Source organism: Coregonus clupeaformis, chromosome 36 (genome assembly GCF_020615455.1).
Source record: "Coregonus clupeaformis isolate EN_2021a chromosome 36, ASM2061545v1, whole genome shotgun sequence".
NCBI classification, from domain to species: domain Eukaryota; kingdom Metazoa; phylum Chordata; class Actinopteri; order Salmoniformes; family Salmonidae; genus Coregonus; species Coregonus clupeaformis.
This window is the reverse complement of record NC_059227.1, coordinates 29,512,966-29,535,451: the sequence shown is the minus strand read 5'-3', so window position 1 is coordinate 29,535,451 and position 22,486 is coordinate 29,512,966. Positions and strand designations below refer to the sequence as shown.

General features: G+C 42.7%; 1 protein-coding gene across 18 annotated transcripts in view; it reads right to left on the bottom strand.

The window, feature by feature from the left end:
* LOC121552070 (receptor-type tyrosine-protein phosphatase kappa) overlaps window positions 1-22,486 on the bottom strand; it is a 188,570-nt gene that overhangs the window by 139,639 nt on the left and 26,445 nt on the right. For all 18 annotated transcript variants that reach the window (XM_041864742.2, XM_041864741.2, XM_041864747.2 and 15 more), the window contains one exon: window positions 4,752-4,874. In XM_041864742.2, coding sequence (XP_041720676.1) covers window positions 4,752-4,874 — 123 coding nt within the window. The remainder of the gene's footprint in view (window positions 1-4,751; window positions 4,875-22,486) is intronic.

Genomic DNA, 22,486 nt, shown 5'->3' with positions numbered 1-22,486 from the left:
CTCTGGGCCAGATAAACCCAGCTGAAATATGAGATTCTCAAAAGGTAGAATAGCTCATTCTCTTCGGGGGGGGGGGGGGGATCGCTCCTCAATGTTTATCTGGAACAAAGAGAAAGTGAGCTAGAAGTCTCTCTGCTTATGCCGGAGCGATCAGATTGCAGGGAAGACCCAACAAAGCTCGTAAAAGGTAATATCGCCTGATTCAGACAGGCTTTTTACAACAGGGAGGGAGCTGTGTTTATTTGATGTGTCTGGATTATTCTAATGCGGTGATTGGCAATGGTGTCTAATCAAGAGCTGAAACTAATGACGGTGGAGCCCGAGCTCGAGCCGAGCTGAGCTGCAGTGCTGGCTGAGGCTGAGCAGCACATGAAAGAAACATGGAGCAGTATAACAGAGAGTGAATGATGGAGGTCCTCTTCACTCGTACACAACCAACCAACCAACCCACCATCAGGCAGGCAAGCAAGCACAAATCACACAGGGAGGTTCACAGATCTCCCACAATCCACTCCTGTCATACATCGACCCCTTCTTTAAAAAAAACACCAAATGATGGCAGCCAGAAACAACCTGAACGAACCATTCTGAAACAAAAGAGGAATAGTCCCTAACCTGTGGGTGAGCTTGGCACATTTAAAAGGATCTGATGTTGTTGGATCTGATGCGAGTGTAACAAGCAGAGTTTGAAACAGAAGAAGTAGCATGTTGGGTAATTTCATTTTAACTAACCATATGGAATGAGTTAATTGGACGACTTTGTTCCACATGTTACTAGCTGTTTCAACCAGGTTCAGATGCCAGGCCACAAACATGAATCCTGAATGGGCCTATCCCAAAAGCTTATTAAAGACATTACAGTGCCTTGCAAAAGTATTCATCCCCCTTGGCGTTTTTCCTATTTTGTTGCATTACAACCTGTAATTTAAATGGATTTTTATTTGGATTTTATGTAATGGACTTACACAAAATAGTCCAAATTGGTGAAGTGAAATTAAAAAACTAACTTGTTAAAAAAGAAAGAAAAAAAAAGGAAAAGTGGTGCGTGCATATGTATTCACCCCCCCTTTGCTATGAAGCCCCTAAATAAGATCTGGTGCAACCAATTACCTTCAGAAGTCACATAATTAGTTAAATAAAGTCCCCCTGCATGCAATCTAAGTGTCACATGATCTGTCACATGATCTCAGTATATATACACCTGTTCTGAAAGGCCCCAGAGTCTGCAACACCACTAAGCAAGGGGCACCACCAAGCAAGCAGCACCATGAAGACCAAGGAGCTCTCCAAACAGGTCAGGGGAAAAGTTGTGGAGAAGTACAGATCAGGGTTGGGTTATAAAAAAATATCTGAAACTTTGAACATCCCACGGAGCACCATTAAATCCATTATTAAAAAATTGAAAGAATATGGCACCACAACAAACCTGCCAAGAGAGGGCCGCCCAACAAAACTCACGTACCAGGCAAGGAGGGCATTAATCAGAGGCAACAAAGAGACCAAAGATAACCCTGAAGGAGCAGCAAAGCTCCACAGTGGAGATTGGAGTATCTGTCCATAGGACCACTTTAAGCCGTACACTCCACAGAGCTGGGCTTTACGGAAGAGTGGCCAGAAAAAAGCCATTGCTTAAAAAAAAATAAGTATTTAACAGGCACAACCACAGAGTTGGTTTTTAAAGTTACAATGACGAAAATAGGGATAAAACAGACAATAGTACTCTACCAACAAAACTCTACCAAAAACAACTTGTACTACTGTACCCCAATAACAACACCCCGTCAAAAAACGATTTCCCCAACTAAGTGGAATCTTGTTATGTTGGCAGACTTGGCACACTGTTGTTGACGTGGCCATTTCTGTTCCAACTTCCAACTGTAAAAATCCTACTTATTTTCCATCCTTCTATCCAAGTTTGCTTCTATATCAGCGGTCATACAGAGATTATTTTTGCTCAGAAAGAGTATAAAAAACAACCCAAGAAAGACTAATGGGAAGAATATCGTTGCTAGATTTAGACGTACAATACTAAAACTGAATGTAACAGGGTATAATTTTCTTTCCTATTACTTAACAATTACTCATCCAAAGTCGGAATATTAAATAAATATGTATTTTAGAGCAGAGGTTTCTTCTTCACATCAATGTCAGGTATCCAGAGGATGAATGCCAGTCCACAAGATGGCTGTCATCAGATTCATGCCAGTCCACAAGATGGCTGTCATTAGATTCATGCCAGTCCACAAGATGGCTGTCATCAGATTCATGCCAGTCCACAAGATGGCTGTCATCAGATTCATGCCAGTGTACAAGATGGCTGTCACCAATCATGGCCTCAACCGCTGGCAGAATAGTCACGTGAGTTACAAAGGAAACAGAGATAGCCTGATATGCCAAACAACAACTCCTGCTATTGCATGGCTTAAAATATTCAGCCAATTCAAACCATGCTTTTTTAAAAGGACTATCTAATCTAAAAAAACAGGCTTCACCTCGTAATACACTGCCCTGCCTCACATTAGGGATGAGCCTGTATTAACAGGGGAGATGTAGGTCTACCCAGTAGCACCAGCACTCAGAGAGAGAGGCGTGGGGTTTGACACAATGGTGCAGTAAGTGCCTTACACCCACTCAGCATCTCCAATGGGAGGCTAAATAGAACTACAGGGGCTGACACTGGCACAGCACTGAGCCAAGCCTGAGCCGAGCCTAACCGCACCAGGGCCAAACTATAAGCACAGCTCCAAATGAATATTGATTGAGGGAGTCTCAAGCATTTGTTTTTCAGTGTTGAGAATGCCTGTTTAGAGGCGTGTTCTTGGACTGAACCTTTCCCAAAATGTCAATCAAAATGTGGTTTTCAGAGAGATAAGGACGAAAGGTTTTTGCGTGGTAAATAGCACTTGTTATCTTCTCATGGCAATAATATAATAATAATATGCCATTTAGCAGACGCTTTTATCCAAAGCGACTTACAGTCATGCGTGCATACATTATTTATTTTTGTGTATGGGTGGTCCCGGGGATCGAACCCACTACCTTGTCGTTACAAGCGCCGTGCTCTACCAGCTGAGCTACAGAGGACCACGGCAAGGCAACTCCTGATGGGTTTGTTTTTCATCCACCCTGGCTGAGTAAATATGTTAAGCTACTTTATGATAAAGCTTATTTCATTTGCGAGATCTGGTTGCTAGCTGGAAAACATTGGAGGCTGATGAAATCATACTGGAGGTCTGCTTTGTTATGAAGGGGGGTAGAGAGTGGTCCTGCAGTCAACCTCATGTCCTTTCACCTACTAATATGGAGGATCTCAGCTAAAGAACCCCTCACATTCTTCTCAGGCAACCGCAATGTGATAATATTCTAGTTGGTCAGTACATAAGTCTCTCTGAAGTAATTGATTATCCAGCACATTTACAAGAGGGGTTTACAAAAAGGTGAGGATTTTTTCGCTAGCGAGATAATCATTCCACCTGCTTTAGTTCACGCTTGAAGTCATGATGAATGAAACAATGATTTTCTCTCATTATCACTGCCACTGCGTATTTTCAAACAAACCCGACAGGCCCGGTAATGGAACTAATTCCCATTGGAATGGAAGCCAACTCATTCCTCCTCTTTAGATTAAATAAACATTTGCTATAATGTTCACTGCACCGTCTCTACCTGAGAAACTAGGTGATTCAACATAACTGACATAGTTAACCACCACAGAGGAACAAATGAAAACAAAATACTAGTGTGTCATCCTCCAACAATGGTAGGATAAAGATCCTCAGAGCCAGAACGATCCCTGTTAGACATGTTATATGCTATTGCTTTTTCCTCATGCCATCTGTTAACACTACAGTGACAAGTGCAATAATAAATTCCTCAAATCCTACGAGAGAACTTTAACCAGATATTTCTGGTTTCTGGTCAAGTCGTTTTGTTAAATGTGCCCAGCCATCATTTTTGGGCCAGACAAAGGCATTTGGCTGCCTTATTGTGGAACATTGTAATGGGACACAACCTTGTTCAGACAATCTGCTGATTACCTTTTCTGTTCCCTTGCATGATTAATTACCTTAGATCTTATTAATTGGGCAATTTAGCTGAAAGTGAAATGCTTTAATTTCCTATGCACATCATTCCTGTCTGAATGCAAGTGATTAAGCTGTGGAGAGGTGAATAGACAAGGTCACAGGGCCCATGCTCTCCACGCACTCACCACGCCGCCTTCCCTGATCTTATTTAAAAACCTTAATTGTTCCGTGTATGACAGTCTTCAAACCTAAATAGACATTTTGCTGCGGCGCACAAAGCTTTTTCTCTCTCCCCGGGAAATGAAAAAACTTTTGTATTACAATTGTGAAAGGCTGGAATTAAGACTGCTTTGTGGGAAGTAACAAAGACAAAGAAGACCAGCAAGACCCTAAGATTAATTTCCTTCCATCTATTCATTGTTTCACATTTCTTCCTTCTCTCCGAAAGGAGCAGCTCTCTGCATTTCCCTCATCAGCTACACTTACTCTGGTCAGTTTACACATTAGCCCAACATTCTACTTCACTTGTTTTCGCGTTGGAAGCACTAAATAGATGGCCCTGCCCATTTAGCTGCAAATATGAGTCTAAAAAAACCTCTGTTGGTTTTTCTACATAGCAGGTGTTGGGAACCTGGTGTGGTGGCCTTGGTCATGTTTGCCTAACACAGTGCAGGAAGGGGACAACGTTCATTAGGTTTGTGGACATGGTGGCAGAGTTAGTCTCACCTTGAGGCAGTTCAGATGATAAGTATGGCACTTCCTGTGCGCTGACATGGGTCCAGTCAAAGTCATCGTAGGGATCCTGCTGGTAGTCACACTGGGCTGGGCCATCGTCAAATGTACAGCCACCTGGAAGGACAAAAAAATTAGTTAATTTACTTCGTTAACCCCATATTACCGATTAATAACATTGTTTCCTTTATTAATTTACAAATGAATTACCACCAGTTGCAACAGCTGAGCTCAGTGGTACCTTTGAGCAGTGGTGTAAAAAGTACTCAATTGTCATATTTGAGTAAAAGTAAAGATACTTTAATAGAAAATGACTCAAGTAAAAGTCACCCAGAAAAATACTACTTGAGTAAAAGTCTAAAAGTATTTGGTTTTAAATATACTTAAGTATTAAAAGTACATGTAATTTATAAAATATACTTAAGTATCAAAAGTAAAAGTATAAATAATTTATATTATAATTTTGATTTTTTTTTCTACAGATAGCCAGGGGCACACTCTCCCGTTCTAATCCAGGCTCTGTCGTAGCCGGCCGCGACCGGGAGACCCATGGGGCGGCACACAATTGGCCCAGCGTTGTCCAGGGTAGGGAATGGCCGGCAGGGATGTAGCTCAGTTGGCAGAGCATGGCGTTTGCAACGCCAGGGTTGTGGGTTTGATTCCCACGGGGGGCCAGTATAAATAATAATAATAACTGTATGCACTCACTAACTGTAAGTCGCTCTGGATAAGAGCGTCTGCTAAATGACTAAAATGTAAAATGTAATTTAAAAACAAATACTTTTTGTTTAGTGAGTCCGGCAGTAGGGATAAACAGGAATGTTCTCTTGATAAGTGCGTGAATTTGACCATTTTCCTGTCCTGCTAAGCATTAAAAATGTAACGAGTACTTCAGGGAAAATGTATGGAGTAAAAAGTACATTATTTTCATTTGGAATGTAGTGAAGTAAAAGTAAAAGTTGTCAAAAATATGAATAGTCAAGGATAGATACCCCCAAAAACTACTTAAGTAGTACTTTTTAAAGTATTTTTACTTAAGTACTTTACAACACTGCCTCAACCAGCCAGGCGGTATAGGCCTTCTACCCCCCTTCCTTCCTACCCAGATAGAGTCTCCTTTGTTGGGTAATACAGCATGTGCTAAGATCTGACAAGTGAGTAAGCATGAGGAGGCCAGGCTGCCAGACAGCTCTGTCACACAGCGCTCTCCTTTTTGGGTTTCAGGCATAACTCGGAGCCAGTCATCTGTGAGATGGTGTGCAACAACAAAGGCCCTCCTGCAGGCCCTGTCTGGAAGTCGACATGTCAGAGGCCCTGAGCCGAGCAGAGCCGAGAGGAGAGACAGGCCTCTAATGGCTTTGACATGGGTGCCTGATACATGTAACCAATTCCACCTGAGGTCACTGGTGGCTTATGGGAAGAGATACTCATTCCAAGTTCTCTGGATGAATCATCGCTTGTTGCCGGAGAAGAGAAAGAGGATTGTGTTCGGCGTTATTCTTCCTCGGAGTGTTCTAGCAAGCTATGAAGCTGAACTGCCAGGTCTGTATTTAACGGTAAAATTTGAACATGGGTAAGTGTAGGTTAAATCCCAATGACCGGAAAGGTGCATATCAATGACCCGTACCTCTCTGCTCATTACCAGGAGAGAGTTCTTCACAAATGGAAAAAGGTCACCCTATCTGCGTACAACCGCTGACCTTTCAAACCTCAGTGATGGCACACAGAAACATCACAATTTGCATTTTAATTCCAGGACAAAAAACGATGCTAATTACACTGGCTAACAGAAGGTTATAGCAAAAATAAAATAATATTCAAATTCCCACAGGAGGATACATTGTGTTTTCTAAGATATCAGAACCTCAAATGAATCTACATTGAAGACAAACTCCAGTCAACTATACAGAGGAAACATCAAGCGGACACTTAGAATTGCAGTTTACATCGACTCATCTTTCCAAGGGTTAATTAAAGTGGGGTGGAATAAACCCAAGAGATAGACTAGGCTACATCTTAGCAATGAGAACAAATCAAAGCTAGAGTCACTTCCAGATAGGGTGTCCCTGTACAACATATCCTGAGAAATACAGGAATTTACCATTGACAAAGAGGAAAATCACATTACAGACAGAAATACACTTTCTAATTTATCTGCAGCTGATCGATATCTGGAGGTCAAAAAGCAATAGTAACAGTATACAAATCAAATGAACAGCTCTTTCAGATATGCGATTCGGTTCCCGACTTTCACCAAAAACAGCAGTTCAAAAAGAGCCGTACGTTCTCAAACGACCAATCACTATCGTTGCGCAGCTGCTCCTAAACCATGCTTGAAACTCCGGTTGTAACTGAATTTGTAAAACAATGCCACTCGTGCAATTGAAGGAGTAAATAAATAAAATGGTCGCAATGGAAAACAGGGACCCCACTCTTTTTTTAACAAAGGCCAAAACTGCTTTAAAAATACATTTGCCAAAACTGCTTTCAAAAGTGTTTTCCCGCAATTGCATTAAGAATTGTTCTGCATTGACTGCTTGTCAGAATAGATGTTTCCCTCCCTATCGCAACTTGAATGTGCCTTGAAATGAATATTTCTCACACATAGAACACACAACAACAAGTCGACTAGGTAAACTATTCTACTATGGGGATGTCTGATTTTGTTTTAATAACAACATTACATGCCAAAAATAGTAGCACTGGAAAATTACATCCTGAGTGATAAAGTAAAGGCTTTAAATGTCTGAGTTGAGCGCCGCATCTGAACATCAGAGTGTCAGCAACAATCATGCATGTCAGTTCAGTGCACACAGTGTAACAGATTACATAAAATATTTGGGAATATATACTGAACAAAAATATAAATGTAAAGTGTTGGTCCCACGTTTCATGAGCTGACATAAAAGATACCAGAAATGTTCCATACGCACAAAAGCTTATTTCTCTAAAATGTTGTGCATACATTTTTTACATCCCTGTTAGTGGACATTTTATTATTTGTCAAGATAATCCATCCACCTGACAGGTGTGGCATATCAAGATCATTACACAGATGCACCTTGTGCTGGGGACAATAAAAGGCCACTCTAAAATGTGCAATTTTGTCACACAACACAATGCCACTGATGTCTCAAGTTTTGAGGGAGCTTGCAATTGGCATGCTGACTGCAGGACTGTCCACCAGAGCTGTTGGCTGATCATTTAATGTCAATTTCTCTACCATAAGCCGCCTCCAACGTCATTTTAGAGAATTAGGCAGTACATCCAACCGGCCTCACAACCGCAGACCACGTGTAACCATGCCAGCCCAGGAACTCCACATCTGGCTTCTTCATCTGCGGGATCATCTGAGTAGTATTTCTGTCTGTAATAAAGTCCTATTGTGGGGAAAAACTCATTCTGATTGGCTGGCTCCCATGTGGGGGGCCTATGCCCTCCCAGGCCCATCCATGTTTGCGCCCCTGCCCAGTCATGTGAAATCCATAGATTAGGGCCTAATGAATTTATTTTAATTGACTGATTTCCTTATATGAACTGTAACCCAGCAAAATCTTTGAAATTGTTGCATGTTGCATTTATATTTTTGTTGAGTATATTTCTTACTCTAATACAGAAAGAAGCATGTCATCTCCAAACTAGCCCATAACTGACAATCATGTGGCGCTCTTCTGGATGTGCTTACATTTTCCCCACATAAATCTACTTTATGAGAGTACTATATGTTATAGTGAGTTTGACTAATCCATGAAGAGGAGAGGGTCTGTTGGATGCATGGCACTGAGGGACTAATGTGTGTGAAAGTGTCTGCCCACACAGGCAGAGGAGCCACCCTCCAGCCCACGTCTTAGCAAACACCTTCTCCTCTCTCTCAGTGTTCTGCCAGTAAAACCAGTGTGCCACCCCACCACACAATCTGCAAGCACACCACACACACAGCCATCTGACAGTCTCTGGCACCTGAGCATCGTGCATCTCTGGCCAGGGTATTCTGGTAGACTTGCAAGCATTTATCATCTTTGTCTAGAGTCGTGTTCTTGTCTTCTGTTTAATTTAGTGACACTAAACTAAAAACTTCAAGATAACAATATAAAACCCTCCATGTGTTGACAAAACAGAGTTTGAACAAAGCCCAGGTAGACGCTAGTCATCGTTGAGGGTAAAACAAAGCCTCAATAATAGTCACCCTGCCGCTCGCTCTGCATTGCTTATGCAAGCATACATCACATCACAAGTCAGTGGTGTTATAATTGCATTAATAGCTAGAGAACAACTATAAATGAGTTGTAAATCCCCCAGCCTTCTGCAAGGACAGCAATGAGATGATTTGCATAATAATCTGAGGACTCAAATTTGGAAGTCTGCTAATGAAATGATAGTATGCGCTTCATTTACATAATACAATAATGATTGTGGCTGATAAACCTCAAGAGCAAACAATGTTCACATCCCTGATAAAAGTGGGTTAACAGCTCTATCACAACGCATACATAAAATATACTGTAGCAGCTTGACGCCATTTGTGTGAGGGATATGGGGACAAACTGTTGGCAGTTATTGGGCAATGTAATACAAGCCTCATTCTTGGGAATAAATATTTATGCCGATTAAAGGGACTAAGTTAATGCAGGGTTCAGCCAAACTGGCAAACATTCAGTAAAACATTCAATTGATATTCAAATTTTATTTGTCACATACACATGTTTAGGATATGTTATTGTGGGTGTAGCGAAATGCTTGTGCTTCTAGCTCCGACAGTGCAGTAATATCTAACAAATTTCACAACATATACCCAATACACACAAATCTAAGTAAGGAATGGAATTTAAGAATATATACATATATGGACAAGCAATGACAGAGCGGCATGGACTAAGATACTGTAGAATTGTATAGAATAGAATACAGTATATACATATGAGCTGAGTAGTGCAAGATATGTAAACATTATTATAGTGACTAGTGTTCCAGTGATTTCAATAGGCAGCAGCAGCCTCTAATGTGCTAGTGATTGCTATTTAACAGTCTGATGGCCTTGAGATAGAAGCTGTTTTTCATTCTCTGGGTCCCAGCTTTGATGCACCTATACTGACCTCGCCTTCCGGATGATAGCGGGGTGAACAGGCAGTGGCTCGGGTGGGTCCTTGATGATCTTTTTGGCCTTCCTGTGACATCGGGTGCTGTAGGTGTCCTGGAGGACGGGTAGTTTGCCCCCGGCAATGCGTTCGGCAGACCGCACCACCCTCTGGAGAGCCCTGCGGTTGCGGGCGGTGCAGTTGCAATACCAGACGGTGATACAGCCCGACAATATGCTCTCAATTGTGCATCTGTAAAGGTTTGTGAGGGTTTTAGGTGCCAAGCTAAATTTCTTCAGCCTCCTGAAGTTGAAGAGGCTCTGTTGCGCCTTCTTCACCACACTGTCTGCGTCAGTGGACCATTTCAGTTTGTCAGTGATGCAAAGAAAAAGTTGCAAAGAAAAAGTCCAGTGTCTGTGTTCTTTTGCCCATCTTTGCTTAATCTGATCCACTGCGGTCCCGTCGATGTGGATATGGGGGTGCACCCTCTGCTGTTTCCTGAAGTCCACAATCATCTCCTTTGTTTTGTTGACGTTGAGTGAGAGGTTATTTTCCTTGCACCACACTCCCAGAACCCTCACCTCCTCCCTGTAGGGTGTCTCGTCATTGTTGGTAATCAAGCCAACTACTGTTTTGTCGTCTGCAAACTTGATGATTGAGTTGGAGGCGTGCTTGGCCACGCAGTCATGGGTGAACAGGGGGTACAGGAGGGGGCTGAGCACCGACCTTTGTGGGGCCCCAGTGTTGAGGATCAGCGAAGTGGAGATGTTGATTCCTACCTTCACCACCTGGGGGCAGCCCGTCAGGAAGTCCAGGACCCAGTTGCACAGGGCGGGGTTCAGACCCAGGGCCTCAAGCTTATTGATGAGCTTGGAGGGTACTATGGTGTTGAATGCTGAGCTATAGTCAATGAAAATAATTCATACAACTGGCAGCTTCATTAAATAGTACCCGCAAAACACCAGTCTCAACATCAACAGTGAAGAGGCGACTCCGGGATGCTGACCTTCTAGGCAGAGTTGCAAAGAAAAAGTCCAGTGTCTGTGTTCTTTTTCCCATCATAATATTTTCTTTTTATTGGCCAGTCTAAGATATGGCTTTTTCTTTGCAACTCTGCCTAGTAGGTCAGCATCCCGGAGTCGCCTCTTCACTGTTGACTAGACACTCTAATGTATTTGTCCTCTTGTTCAGTTGTGCCCCGGGGCTTCCCACTCCTCTTTCTATTCTGGTTAGAGACAGTTTGCGCTGTTCTGTGAAGGGAGTAGTACACAGCGTTGTACGAGATCTTCAGTTTCTTGGCATTTTCTCGCATGGAATAGCCTTCATTTCTCAGAACAAGAATAGACTGACGAGTTTCAGAAAAAAGTTATTTGTTTCTGGCCATTTTGAGCCTGTAATCGAACCCACAATTGCTGATGCTCCAGATACTCAACTACTCTCAAGAAGGCCAGTTTTATTGCTTCTTTAAATCAGCACAACAGTATTCAGCTGTGCTAACATAATTGCAAAAGGGTTTTCTAATGATCAATTAGCCTTTTAAAATGATAAACTTGGATTAGCAAACGCAACGTGCCATTGGAACACAGGACTGATGGTTGCTGATAATGGGCCTCTGTACGCCTATGTAGATATACCATTAACAATCAGCTGTTTCCAGCTACAATAGCCATTTACAACATTAACAATGTCTACACTGTATTTCTGATCAATTTGATGTTATTTTAATGGACAAAAAAAATGCTTTTCTTTCGAAAACAAGGACATTTCTAAGTGGCCCCAAACTTTTGAACGGTAGTGTAGGTACTGCTCTTGTCCAGATGGGATAGGGCAGTGTACAGTGTGATGGCGATTGCATCGTCTGTGGATCTATTGGGCCGGTAAGCAAATTGAAGTGGTTCTAGGGTGACAGGTAAGGTAAAGGTGATATGATCCTTGACTATTCTCTCAAAGCACTTCATGATGACAGAGGTGAGTGCTACGGGACGATAGTAATTTAGTTCAGTTGCTTTCTTGGGTACAGGAACAATGGTGACCATCTTGAAGCATGAGGGGACAGCAGACTGGGAAAGAGAGAGATTGAATATGTCCGTAAACACACCAGCCAGCTGGTCTGCGCATGTTCTGAGGACGCGGCTAGGGATGCTTTCTGGACCGGCAACCTTGTGGGGTTAACACGCTTAAATGTCTTACTCATGTCGGCCACAGAGAAGGAGAGGCCACAGTCCTTGTTAGTGGGCCTCGTCGGTGGCACTATGTTATCCTCAAAACGGGCGAAGAAGGTGTTTAGTCGGTGTCGGCGACGTGGCTGGTTTTCCTTTTGTAGTCTGTAGACCCTGCAACATATGTCTCGTGTCTGAGCCGTTGAATTGCGACTCCACTTTGTCTCTATACTGATGTTTTGCCAGCTTAATTGCCTTGTGGAGTGAGTAGCTACACTGTTTGTATTCTGCCATATTCCCAGTCACATTGCCATGGTTAAATGCGGTGGTTCGCGCTTTCAGTTTTGCGCGAATGCTGCCATCTATCCACGGTTTACGGTTAGGGTAGGTTTTAATAGTCACAGTAGGCACAACATCACCTATACACTACCTGATAAACTCAGTCACCATTTCAGTGTATTCGTCTAAATTATTTTCGCAAGCTACCCGGAACATATCCCAGTACGCGTGATCAAAACAATCTTGAAGCGTGGATTCCGATTGGTCAGACCAGCGTTGAATAGTCCATAGCACGGGTACTTCCTGTTTGAGTTTCTGCCTATAGGAAGGGAGGAGCAAAATGGAGTCGTGGTCAGATTTGCCGAACGGAGGGCGGGGGAGGGCCTTATAACCATCCCGGAAGTTCAAATAGCAATGGTCGAGGATTTTAGTAGAGTACAACAGTCGGGTACTTCCTGTTGATAGAACTTCGGCAGCCTAGTCCTCAAATTTGCTTTGATAAAAAATCCCCGGCTACAATAAATGCAGCCTAAGGATATGTGGTTTCCAGTTGGCATAAAGTCCAGTGAAGTTATTTGAGGGCCGTCGTGGTATCGGTTTGAGGGGGGATATAATGGCCGTGACTATAGCCAAAGAAAATTATCTTGGGAGATAATACGGTCGGCATTTGATTGTGAGGTATTCTAGGTCGGATGAAGAAAAGGACTTGAGTTCCTGTATGTTACTACAATTACACCATGAGTCGTTAATCATGAAACACACACCTCCACCCTTCTGCTTCCCGGAGAGATATTTATTTCTGTCTGCACGATGAACTGAGAACCCATCTGGCTGGACCGATTTTGACAGAATATCCCCAGAGAGCCATGTTTCCGTGAAACAAAGTATGTTACAGGCCTTGATGTCTCTCTGGAAGGAAATCCTTGCCCTGAGCTCATCGACCTTGTTATCCAAAGACTGAACATTAGCGAGTAGTACACTTGGAAGCGGCGGGTGGTGTGCGTGCCTCCTAAGTCGAACCAGCAGGCCACTCCGAGTGCCTCTCCTCCACCGGCGATGTTTTGGGTCAGCTGCTGGAATCAGTTCAATTGCCCTGGGGAGAGTAAACAAAGGATCTGCTTCGGGAAAGTCGTAATGCTGGTGAGTTACCACCGCTCTGATATCCAATAGTTTTTCCTGGCTGAATGTAATGATACAACCCTCAGAGAACATTAAAATAGTATAAATATAGCAACAGCAACCTTGGCCCGAATACTTTGATAATAGTTAATGTCTTGCAATTTGTACTGTAGACAACCTGGGTAAATTATTTCCCATTATCATAGGGACGAGACTATTGATCATTACCTCGACTAACCTGTGCCCCCACACTTATCAATTTTTTACTTAACACTTATTTTTCTTAAAACTGCATTGTTGGTTAAGGGCTTGTAAGTAAGCATTTCACTGTAAGGTCTACACCTGTTGTATTCGGCGAATGTGACAAATACAATTTGATTTGATCTGCATTATAGCTCTGAGAAGTAAATACAGTGGGGGAAAAAAGTATTTAGTCAGCCACCAATTGTGCAAGTTCTCCCACTTAAAAAGATGAGAGAGGCCTGTAATTTTCATCATAGGTACACGTCAACTATGACAGACAAAATAAGAAAAAAAAATCCAGAAAATCACAATGTAGGACTTTTAATGAATTTATTTGCAAATTATGGTGGAAAATAAGTATTTGGTCAATAACAAAAGTTTCTCAATACTTTGTTATATACCCTTTGTTGACAATGACACAGGTCAAACGTTTTCTGTAAGTCTTCACAAGGTTTTCACACACTGTTGCTGGTATTTTGGCCCATTCCTCCATGCAGATCTCCTCTAGAGCAGTGATGTTTTGGGGCTGTCGCTGGGCAACACAGACTTTCAACTCCCTCCAAAGATTTTCTATGGGGTTGAGATCTGGAGACTGGCTAGGCCACTCCAGGACCTTGAAATGCTTCTTACGAAGCCACTCCTTCGTTGCACGGGTGGTGTGTTTGGGATCATTGTCATGCTGAAAGACCCAGCCACGTTTCATCTTCAATACCCTTGCTGATGGAAGGAGGTTTTCACTCAAAATCTCACGATACATGGCCCCATTCATTCTTTCCTTTACACGGATCAGTCGTCCTGGTCCCTTTGCAGAAAAACAGCCCCAAAGCATGATGTTTCCACCCCCATGCTTCACAGTAGGTATGGTGTTCTTTGGATTCAACTCAGCATTCTTTGTCCTCCAAACACGACGAGTTGAGTTTTTGCCAAAATGTTATATTTTGGTTTTATCTGACCATATGACATTCTCCCAATCCTTTTCTGGATCATCCAAATGCACTCTAGCAAACTTCAGACGGGCCTGGACATGTACTGGCTTAAGCAGGGGGACACGTCTGGCACTGCAGGATCTGAGTCCCTGGCGGCGTAGTGTGTTACTGATGGTAGGCTTTGTTACTTTGGTCCCAGCTCTCTGCAGGTCATTCACTAGGTCCCCCCGTGTGGTTCTGGGATTTTTGCTCACCGTTCTTGTGATCATTTTGACCCCACGGGGTGAGATCTTGCGTGGAGCCCCAGATCGAGGGAGATTATCAGTGGTCTTGTATGTCTTCCATTTCCTAATAATTGCTCCCACAGTTGATTTCTTCAAACCAAGCTGCTTACCAATTGCAGATTCAGTCTTCCCAGCCTGGTGCAGGTCTACAATTTTGTTTCTGGTGTCCTTTGACAGCTCTTTGGTCTTGGCCATAATGGAGTTTGGAGTGTGACTGTTTGAGGTTGTGGACAGGTGTCTTTTATACTGATAACAAGTTCAAACAGGTGCCATTAATACAGGTAACGAGTGGAGGACAGAGGAGCCTCTTAAAGAATAAGTTACAGGTCTGTGAGAGCCAGAAATCTTGCTTGTTTGTAGGTGACCAAATACTTACTTTCCACCATCATTTGCAAATAAATTCATAAAAAATCCTACAATGTGATTTTCTGGAGAAAAAAAATCTATTTTTGTCTGTCATAGTTGACGTGTACCTATGATGAAAAGTACAGGCCTCTCTCATCTTTTTAAGTGGGAGAACTTGCACAATTGGTGGCTGACTAAATACTTTTTTTCCCCACTGTAAGTGGCGTAGCATCTTCTCCACAAGCAAGTGCACTTTAAATAATACATATACAACATTTGTAGAGCTCAAAAGGTATGCCCATGTATACTATTAAATACTTTTACAACTGTCTAGACCAGAGAGAGACACAGCGGAAAAACACAAACTAATAATCGTTGAATTGTGGTCAGGGATTATTCAACCATGACTATAGAACACAATAACTGTATGAAGATAGAACAATTTATTGAATTCATGTCATTGTGCTCAAAGTGCAGAAACCAATACATTTAGGCAAAACCTAGACGTTCATATAGCCTAATAAAAATGTTACAAAATCCATTTTTAATAAAGCCAACTAACAGTGTAGAAAACGCAGAGGAAAAAATAATAAATCATAAAACCATAATCTGTTGAACTACACTGAACAAAAATATAAACACAACAACTTCAAAGATTTTACTGATTTACAGTTCATAATATATTATAAGGAAATCAGTCAATTGAAATAAATAATTAGGCCCTAATCTATAGATTTCACATGACTGGGAATACAGATATTCATCTGTTGATCACAAATACCTTTAAAAAAAGGTACGGGCGTGGATCAGAAAACCAGTCAGTATCTGGTTTGACCACCATTTGCCTCATGCAGCGCAACACATCTCCTTCGCATAGAGTTGATCAGGCTATTGATTGTGGCCTGTGGAATGTTGTCCCACTCCTCTTCAATGGCTGTGCGAAGTTGGTTGATATTGGCAGGAACTGGAACACGCTGTCGTACACGTCGATCCAGAGCATCCCAAACATGCTCAATGGGTGACGTGTCTGGTGAGTATGCAGGCCATGGAAGAACTGGGACATTTTCTGCTTCCAGGAATTGTGTACAGATCCTTGCGACATGGGGCTGTGCATTATCATGCTGAAACATGAGGCGATGGTGGCGGATGAATGGCACGACAATGGGCCTCGTCAGGGTATCTCTGTGCATTCAAATTGCCATCGATAAAATGCAATTGTGTTCGTTGTCCGTAGCTTATGCCTGCCCATACCATAACCCCACCGCCACCATGGGGCACTCTGTGTTCACAACGTTGACATCAGCCCACACAACACCATACCAGTTGTCTACCATCTACCCGGTACAGTTGAAACCGGGATTCATCCGTGAACAGCACACTTCTCCAGCATGCCAGTGACCATCGAAGGTGAGCACTTGCCCACTGAAGTTGGTTACGACACCGTACTGCACTCAGGTCAAGACCCTGGTGAGGATGACGAGCACGCAGATGAGCTTCCCTGAGACGGTTGTGCAAACCCACAGTTTCATCAGCTGTCCGGGTGGCTGGTCTCAGACGATCCCGCAGATGAAGAAGCCGGATGTGGAGGTCCTGGGCTGTCGTGGTTACACGTGGTCTGCGGTTGTGAGGGCGGTTGGACATACTGCCAAATTCTCTAAAACGAAGTTGGAAGCGGCTTATGGTAGAGAAATGAACATTAAGTTATCTGGAAATAGCTTTGGTGGACATTCCTGCAGTCAGCATGCCAATTGCACGCTCCCTCAAAACTTGAGACATCTGTGGCATTGTGTTGTGTGACAAAACTGCACATTTTAGAGTGGCTTTTTATTATCCCCAGTGCAAGGTGCACCTGTGTAATGATCATGGTGTGTAATCAGCTTCTTGATATGCCACACCTGTCAGGTGGATGGATTATCTTGGCAAAGGAGAAATGCTCACTAACAGGGATGTAAACAAATTTGTGCATAAAACTACACCAAAGCCCAATCACATCGAGCATACTAAATAGGACACTGAAAAATATACTAATGTGATTGTATCTCAAAGTGGGGTCAATATGCTGTCAACTGGACAATTACAACATTCCAAAACAATTTCGATCTCAAAAACTGGAGTTCACTGCTGTTTTCAACAAAACATAGCTGACTACTGTACCATGAAAATTGTGAAAAGGTTTAGTCAACCTAGAAAAAAGTTGTAAACTGGACACAAATCAAAGAGCTTCATTTAAAACATTCTCCAAAGCCCACTGTCTGACTTTGAAAACACAAAAAATACAGTATTTTTTACCAAATCCTGATTTATGCCCTTGCTTTACATGAGAAAAGGTGAAATGGCTCAGAAATGATACAAGGTGACATTTTTCTGCCTCTACAAACATTACAGGCCCACTTACTTTATATTCTGTATATGACCATCGTGCCTCAGTTCACTGCAAGTGCAGCGCTGTCATCAAAAGGATGGCCCAGATAAAGGCAGGGGGAGCAAAGCACACCTCACCTCGCTTTTGTTAAACAAGAGCGTGACATTGGCAGGAATTCAATTACGCGGGCCCCAAGATGAGGGAGGAATTCTATGCTACTGCCCTGCAAAGCCAAATTCAAACCCATGATTTAAACATGAGGAGTTTGTCAAAATGTTTTTGGCCCAGTTTCCTTTTTGGCCCTTTCCTCCTCTGTGGCCCTGTGATGATGCCCTGTGATGATGTATTAGCCACAATGCTTCACCCTCCGTTTCAGCTGAATCGGGAGATTTCATTCACTCTAAACATGGCGCCTGTTTGAATCCCAACTAATGACCACCTCTTTTTTTTTTCATTCTTGATCACTCTCGGCTCCTCAGCTCTCCCCCTATGATTCACCCCGTGTTCTGATACACATAGCTTTGCACTTTTTCCCCTGTTTGCAATGTCACGAATTTAATACAAATCTGCTTCCACTTCTGCTGGCAGAGGGCGTGGGAAAAAAAACAACCATGGCGTATGGCTTCTCCCGGTTAATGAGACGGAGCGCTGGCCCAGGCCTGTTCAGATGCCACAACATCACTGTGGACGAGGAGTGGGATATGTCCTGGGCATTCTGGGCCACCATTGAGTCAAACTCAGTTCTACCTACGGTTGTCACTAGTAACTCCAAAATTGGCTATATTGTAAAAATTCATGGAAACAAAAATGTGCTTTTTAAGGTTAGGCATAAGGTACGGTTTAAAATCAGATTTTAAGAAGAGAAATTGAAGAAATGGGTGGGGTTTATGACTTTGTGGCAACTAGTGACGACCCAGTTCTACCTGAAAAAAACAGGACCACTGAGGGATCACAGCTGTAGTTAACTCAGAAACCCCACAGTGGCCACTCTGCAGGGAGGCAATACGAACAGCCATGAAACCAACCTCTCCCGAAACTCTCCTACTGAGGACGGCTGGAGCCATTGATAGGTTCCAAAAAAAGTGCTAGGTCACTCCCCTGAGTGGTGTGATGGCAGAGAAAGTCGCAAATCACAGGACTTGGAAATTGAAAATAGGAGAGAGAGAAAGGGGAGAAGGACAGAAACAGACAGAACATGAATGAGAGAGAGAGAGAGAACGCTCCCTGACTCAATTATTGTGAGTTAAAAGAAACCTGATTCTCTCAGGGGTTAGAAATGTGAACATATTCACAGCGAGTATTGGGGGGAAATAGCTCACTTCCTCAGGACCCCTAAGCCAACTGACTTAGAAAAGAACACTGTAGCAGTACAATAAGCAGCTGTAACTGGAGACCAACAAGCCCTCTGGAAGTGTCTGGGTTCATGAGTGCTTTACACAAAATGATATGTTGGACTTACCGACATTGGTTCCATTTCTAATAGCCTATTTGTGTGTGTTAGTCTTCCAATTAAAAATGATGTGTTTCTTGTAGGAGACATTTTAAAACTAAGCCAGATAGGATGACACAATATTCAGTAAGTGTGAGGTTGCTGTTATCCTCTCTCATAAAGTACAACATTGTGATACAATACAAGCTTCTATTGGTGAAAGCCCACACTTAACAGACAAAAAGGGAACTTCAACAGCAGCCACACCTTAGCAGGTGCCATTTCCACGTCTTCTGGAAATGATGGCAACAACTTAAGACTACTTGATGAAGAGAGGATAATGGCCAAATCAGTCACTTCACATCCTGCAATGTTGCTTTATGCACGTTGCTGTAAAATGTATCTTCCTTCGGTTAACCTGTCTTTCCCAAACACCTCCACCCCTATTATGCAGCATGTTACGAAGAACAAAGAAAAGTGAAACGGCAGCAGCATATAATTATAGAGAAAGTGTGGGCTGCACTGTTCTCGTGTTCTTGGACACACATTGTGTGAATCTCTCTCTGCTCCTGGTTCAAATGCTCTGTAGTGACTTCCAACAAGCTTATCTAACAGCTAGGGTTGCACAGGTTCTTTTTTTTTCCATGGGGAGACAATAAGACAGAATTTTCGAGAAGCACCAAATGTCAAGATTTGAATAGTAATACAAATCTATGATATGGAGACAAGAACCTTTCCATAACCATTTGTCTGATGGCATAACCCCAGCACGTCTCCAGCCTTGTCTTGCGCTTTGCAGCAGCTGGCTGAAGCCTCAGTGCAAACAAATCCAAAACGCTCACTTGGAAATGCTAAGGGGGCAAGTAGGGTCGCTCACATTGTGTATAAGACATTTAACTTCATTTCAGAGAGGTGTTTACATTAGAGAAAACGCTTTCTGGAAAAAGGGAGAAAAATGATGGACTGGGATTTGGACTGGGATTGGCTATGATCCACCTTGACACAGCATCGCAACGCTTTCAGGAGAGGAGTGTTTTCTTTACAAGGCCATTGTAACAGACACTGTGTTTGAAATAGCTCAGATGGATGGGGGAAATTGCAAACAATCTAGTGTGGTCCAAATGTGTTGAGTTAAACAGCCCTCCACTGTTGTGATGCACAAACTGTAATCCCTGCCCGGCAGCATGTTAGCCCATAATACTGGGTTGGAATATTAGCATGAACACCTAGCTCCACAACAACCACAGTGAAAATGTCATGGTTTCCTGGGATGGGTATTGGTTTAAATGCCACAATAAAATAGCCAAGAGGGTGAAATTAGGGTGGCTGTTTTGAGGTCATTCCATGTGGAGTGAAGAGCTTTTTAACCTCTGACCAACTCTGTTGATCCCTAAAGCTATTGTCAAGTAGATAATTACTGTGCCACTGCAAGCACCATGTTTGAATACGGTGTGGTATTTTTCACTCACATTGACTAATTTAGAGAGGACTCAAATGGTTGCTGTTGGTTTTTGGTATCCGTGCTTTTACATGTTTGAAGAGCCACTTAACCTGAATGAGAAGCAACAATATTCATTTAAAACAAAGTTAACGGATTCATAAGTCCAATTAGTGTTGGGATCTCAGACATCCTCAAGCAACCTTGAGGCTTCTAGCCAAGAGTGACTATACAACCCTTTTATTGAAATTTGAGGTAGCAGTTGAACATGAAAAATTTGAAACATTCTTGGAATGAAAGCATACAGAACAGCAAACATGTAAATTGCCTACACCATCTGAGACACAATAATTTACAATAAGGTGTTTGTTTATTTTGGAAATAAAAGTAGGGGGACTTGGAGGCTTTAGATCTTGGAGGCTTTAGGAAACTTTGCGGGATAGGTCAAAATGTCTAGGGATGTGAAGTCAAATAGTATATTTAGGCTTAATGGACATTTTCTAGGTGGTTGAACTCAGTGATTGGTGATTGATGGTGGTGGAACTGCATACCCCTGGTTACAGCACTTTAAGGTGCAACAGTGTTAGACTTTAGGACAGAGAGCGTCCACTTTTTAAAATCAAAATACTACATTTGTTTTGATGTTTAAATATTTAAGTTGGAACAAATACTCTGTTTTAATCTCTCAAAACAAATGGCGAAGGTAATTGCTACTGCTACTGAGTCAAAACTCGGCACAGCACGAACAGGTCAAAACTTGCTTGGCAACACTGCCGTTTTACAAAATGGAGGCCCAAAATAAATGCAGCGATTAAACAGTGCAGTGAGAGAAAGGGTTTGTATTGTCCCATCCAGGGCCAGGACAGACGTTTTCTGGTCAGGCAGCAGTTTTACAGCCTCGTCTGCAGGAGGTGATAAGCCTTTAAAATGTCCAGAGTTCGGCAGGGGGCCTAGACACTCACACCCCGGACCACACTGCCAAAGCCCCTTCACCACAAACCTCCATTCTGAAATAGCACACCCATACTAAACATGAGCAGGCATGGCTTAGTGGCATCTTCCGTCAACGTAAGCATGCCCTAGAGTTCACCTGTTTAGATAAAGGTTAGGTCGGGATAGAGGGATTGAGGGAACAGAGAGAAAGGAGGACAGTGGGAGGAGAGGAATTCAATCTGAGCGCAGCAGAAAATACGTGCCTGAATCGATGCACAGCAAACGCTCGCATTGCAGGTTAATAGAACGTCTGAGGTGACATAATGCAGACCCCCCTGACTGCAGCTCATGAGTGCTCTTTCTCTGGCACAGCATTTTTGTTGTTGATCTGCTGCTGGTGTGGCTTTTATTCAGGTTGGGGATGTGACTAACAACGCCACAAAGAACCCCCTGTAACAGCACAAACTTGATAGTGAGGCCTGCCTTTCATGCTGCCGAGAGCCAAGCCTCCCGTTAACCATTTCCAGCGCACACACAGAGACAGTTGGTAGAGCGATCTGCTGGCTGGCTCCTCTTTAGACAGGAGCTCTGCATCACTGCAGTGAAGTACAGTACCTTCAGAAAGTATTCATACCCCTTGACTTACTCCACATTTTGTTGTGTTACAGTCTGAATTCAAAATGGATTGAATGAATAAAAAATCTCACCCATCTACACATACAGTGCCCTCCACTAATATTGGCACCCTTGGTAAATATGAGCAGAGCAAAACGGGTGGTGAAAAACATTTATTTGCTGTTTATCCTCTTTCATTCAAAATATTCACAAAAATCAAACCTTTAATTGAAGTGAAATGATTGAGAAAAAAAAGTGAAATAAATTAAATAAATATTTTTATCCGAAACGTGTGCCCCTAGAAATTCTTATGAGCAAAATCTAACTGAAGTATATTCCCATTCATATTTTACGTTTTAAGTTCACCTGAGTAATTAGGAACTTTCAATGGGACCAGGTTCGGTGTAGACAGAAAGATAGCCATGCAGAAAAGTACCTCATCCCCACTGTGAAGTATGGTGGTGGATCTTTGATGTTGTGGGGCTGTTTTTCTTCCAAAGGCCCTGGACAACTTGATAGGAT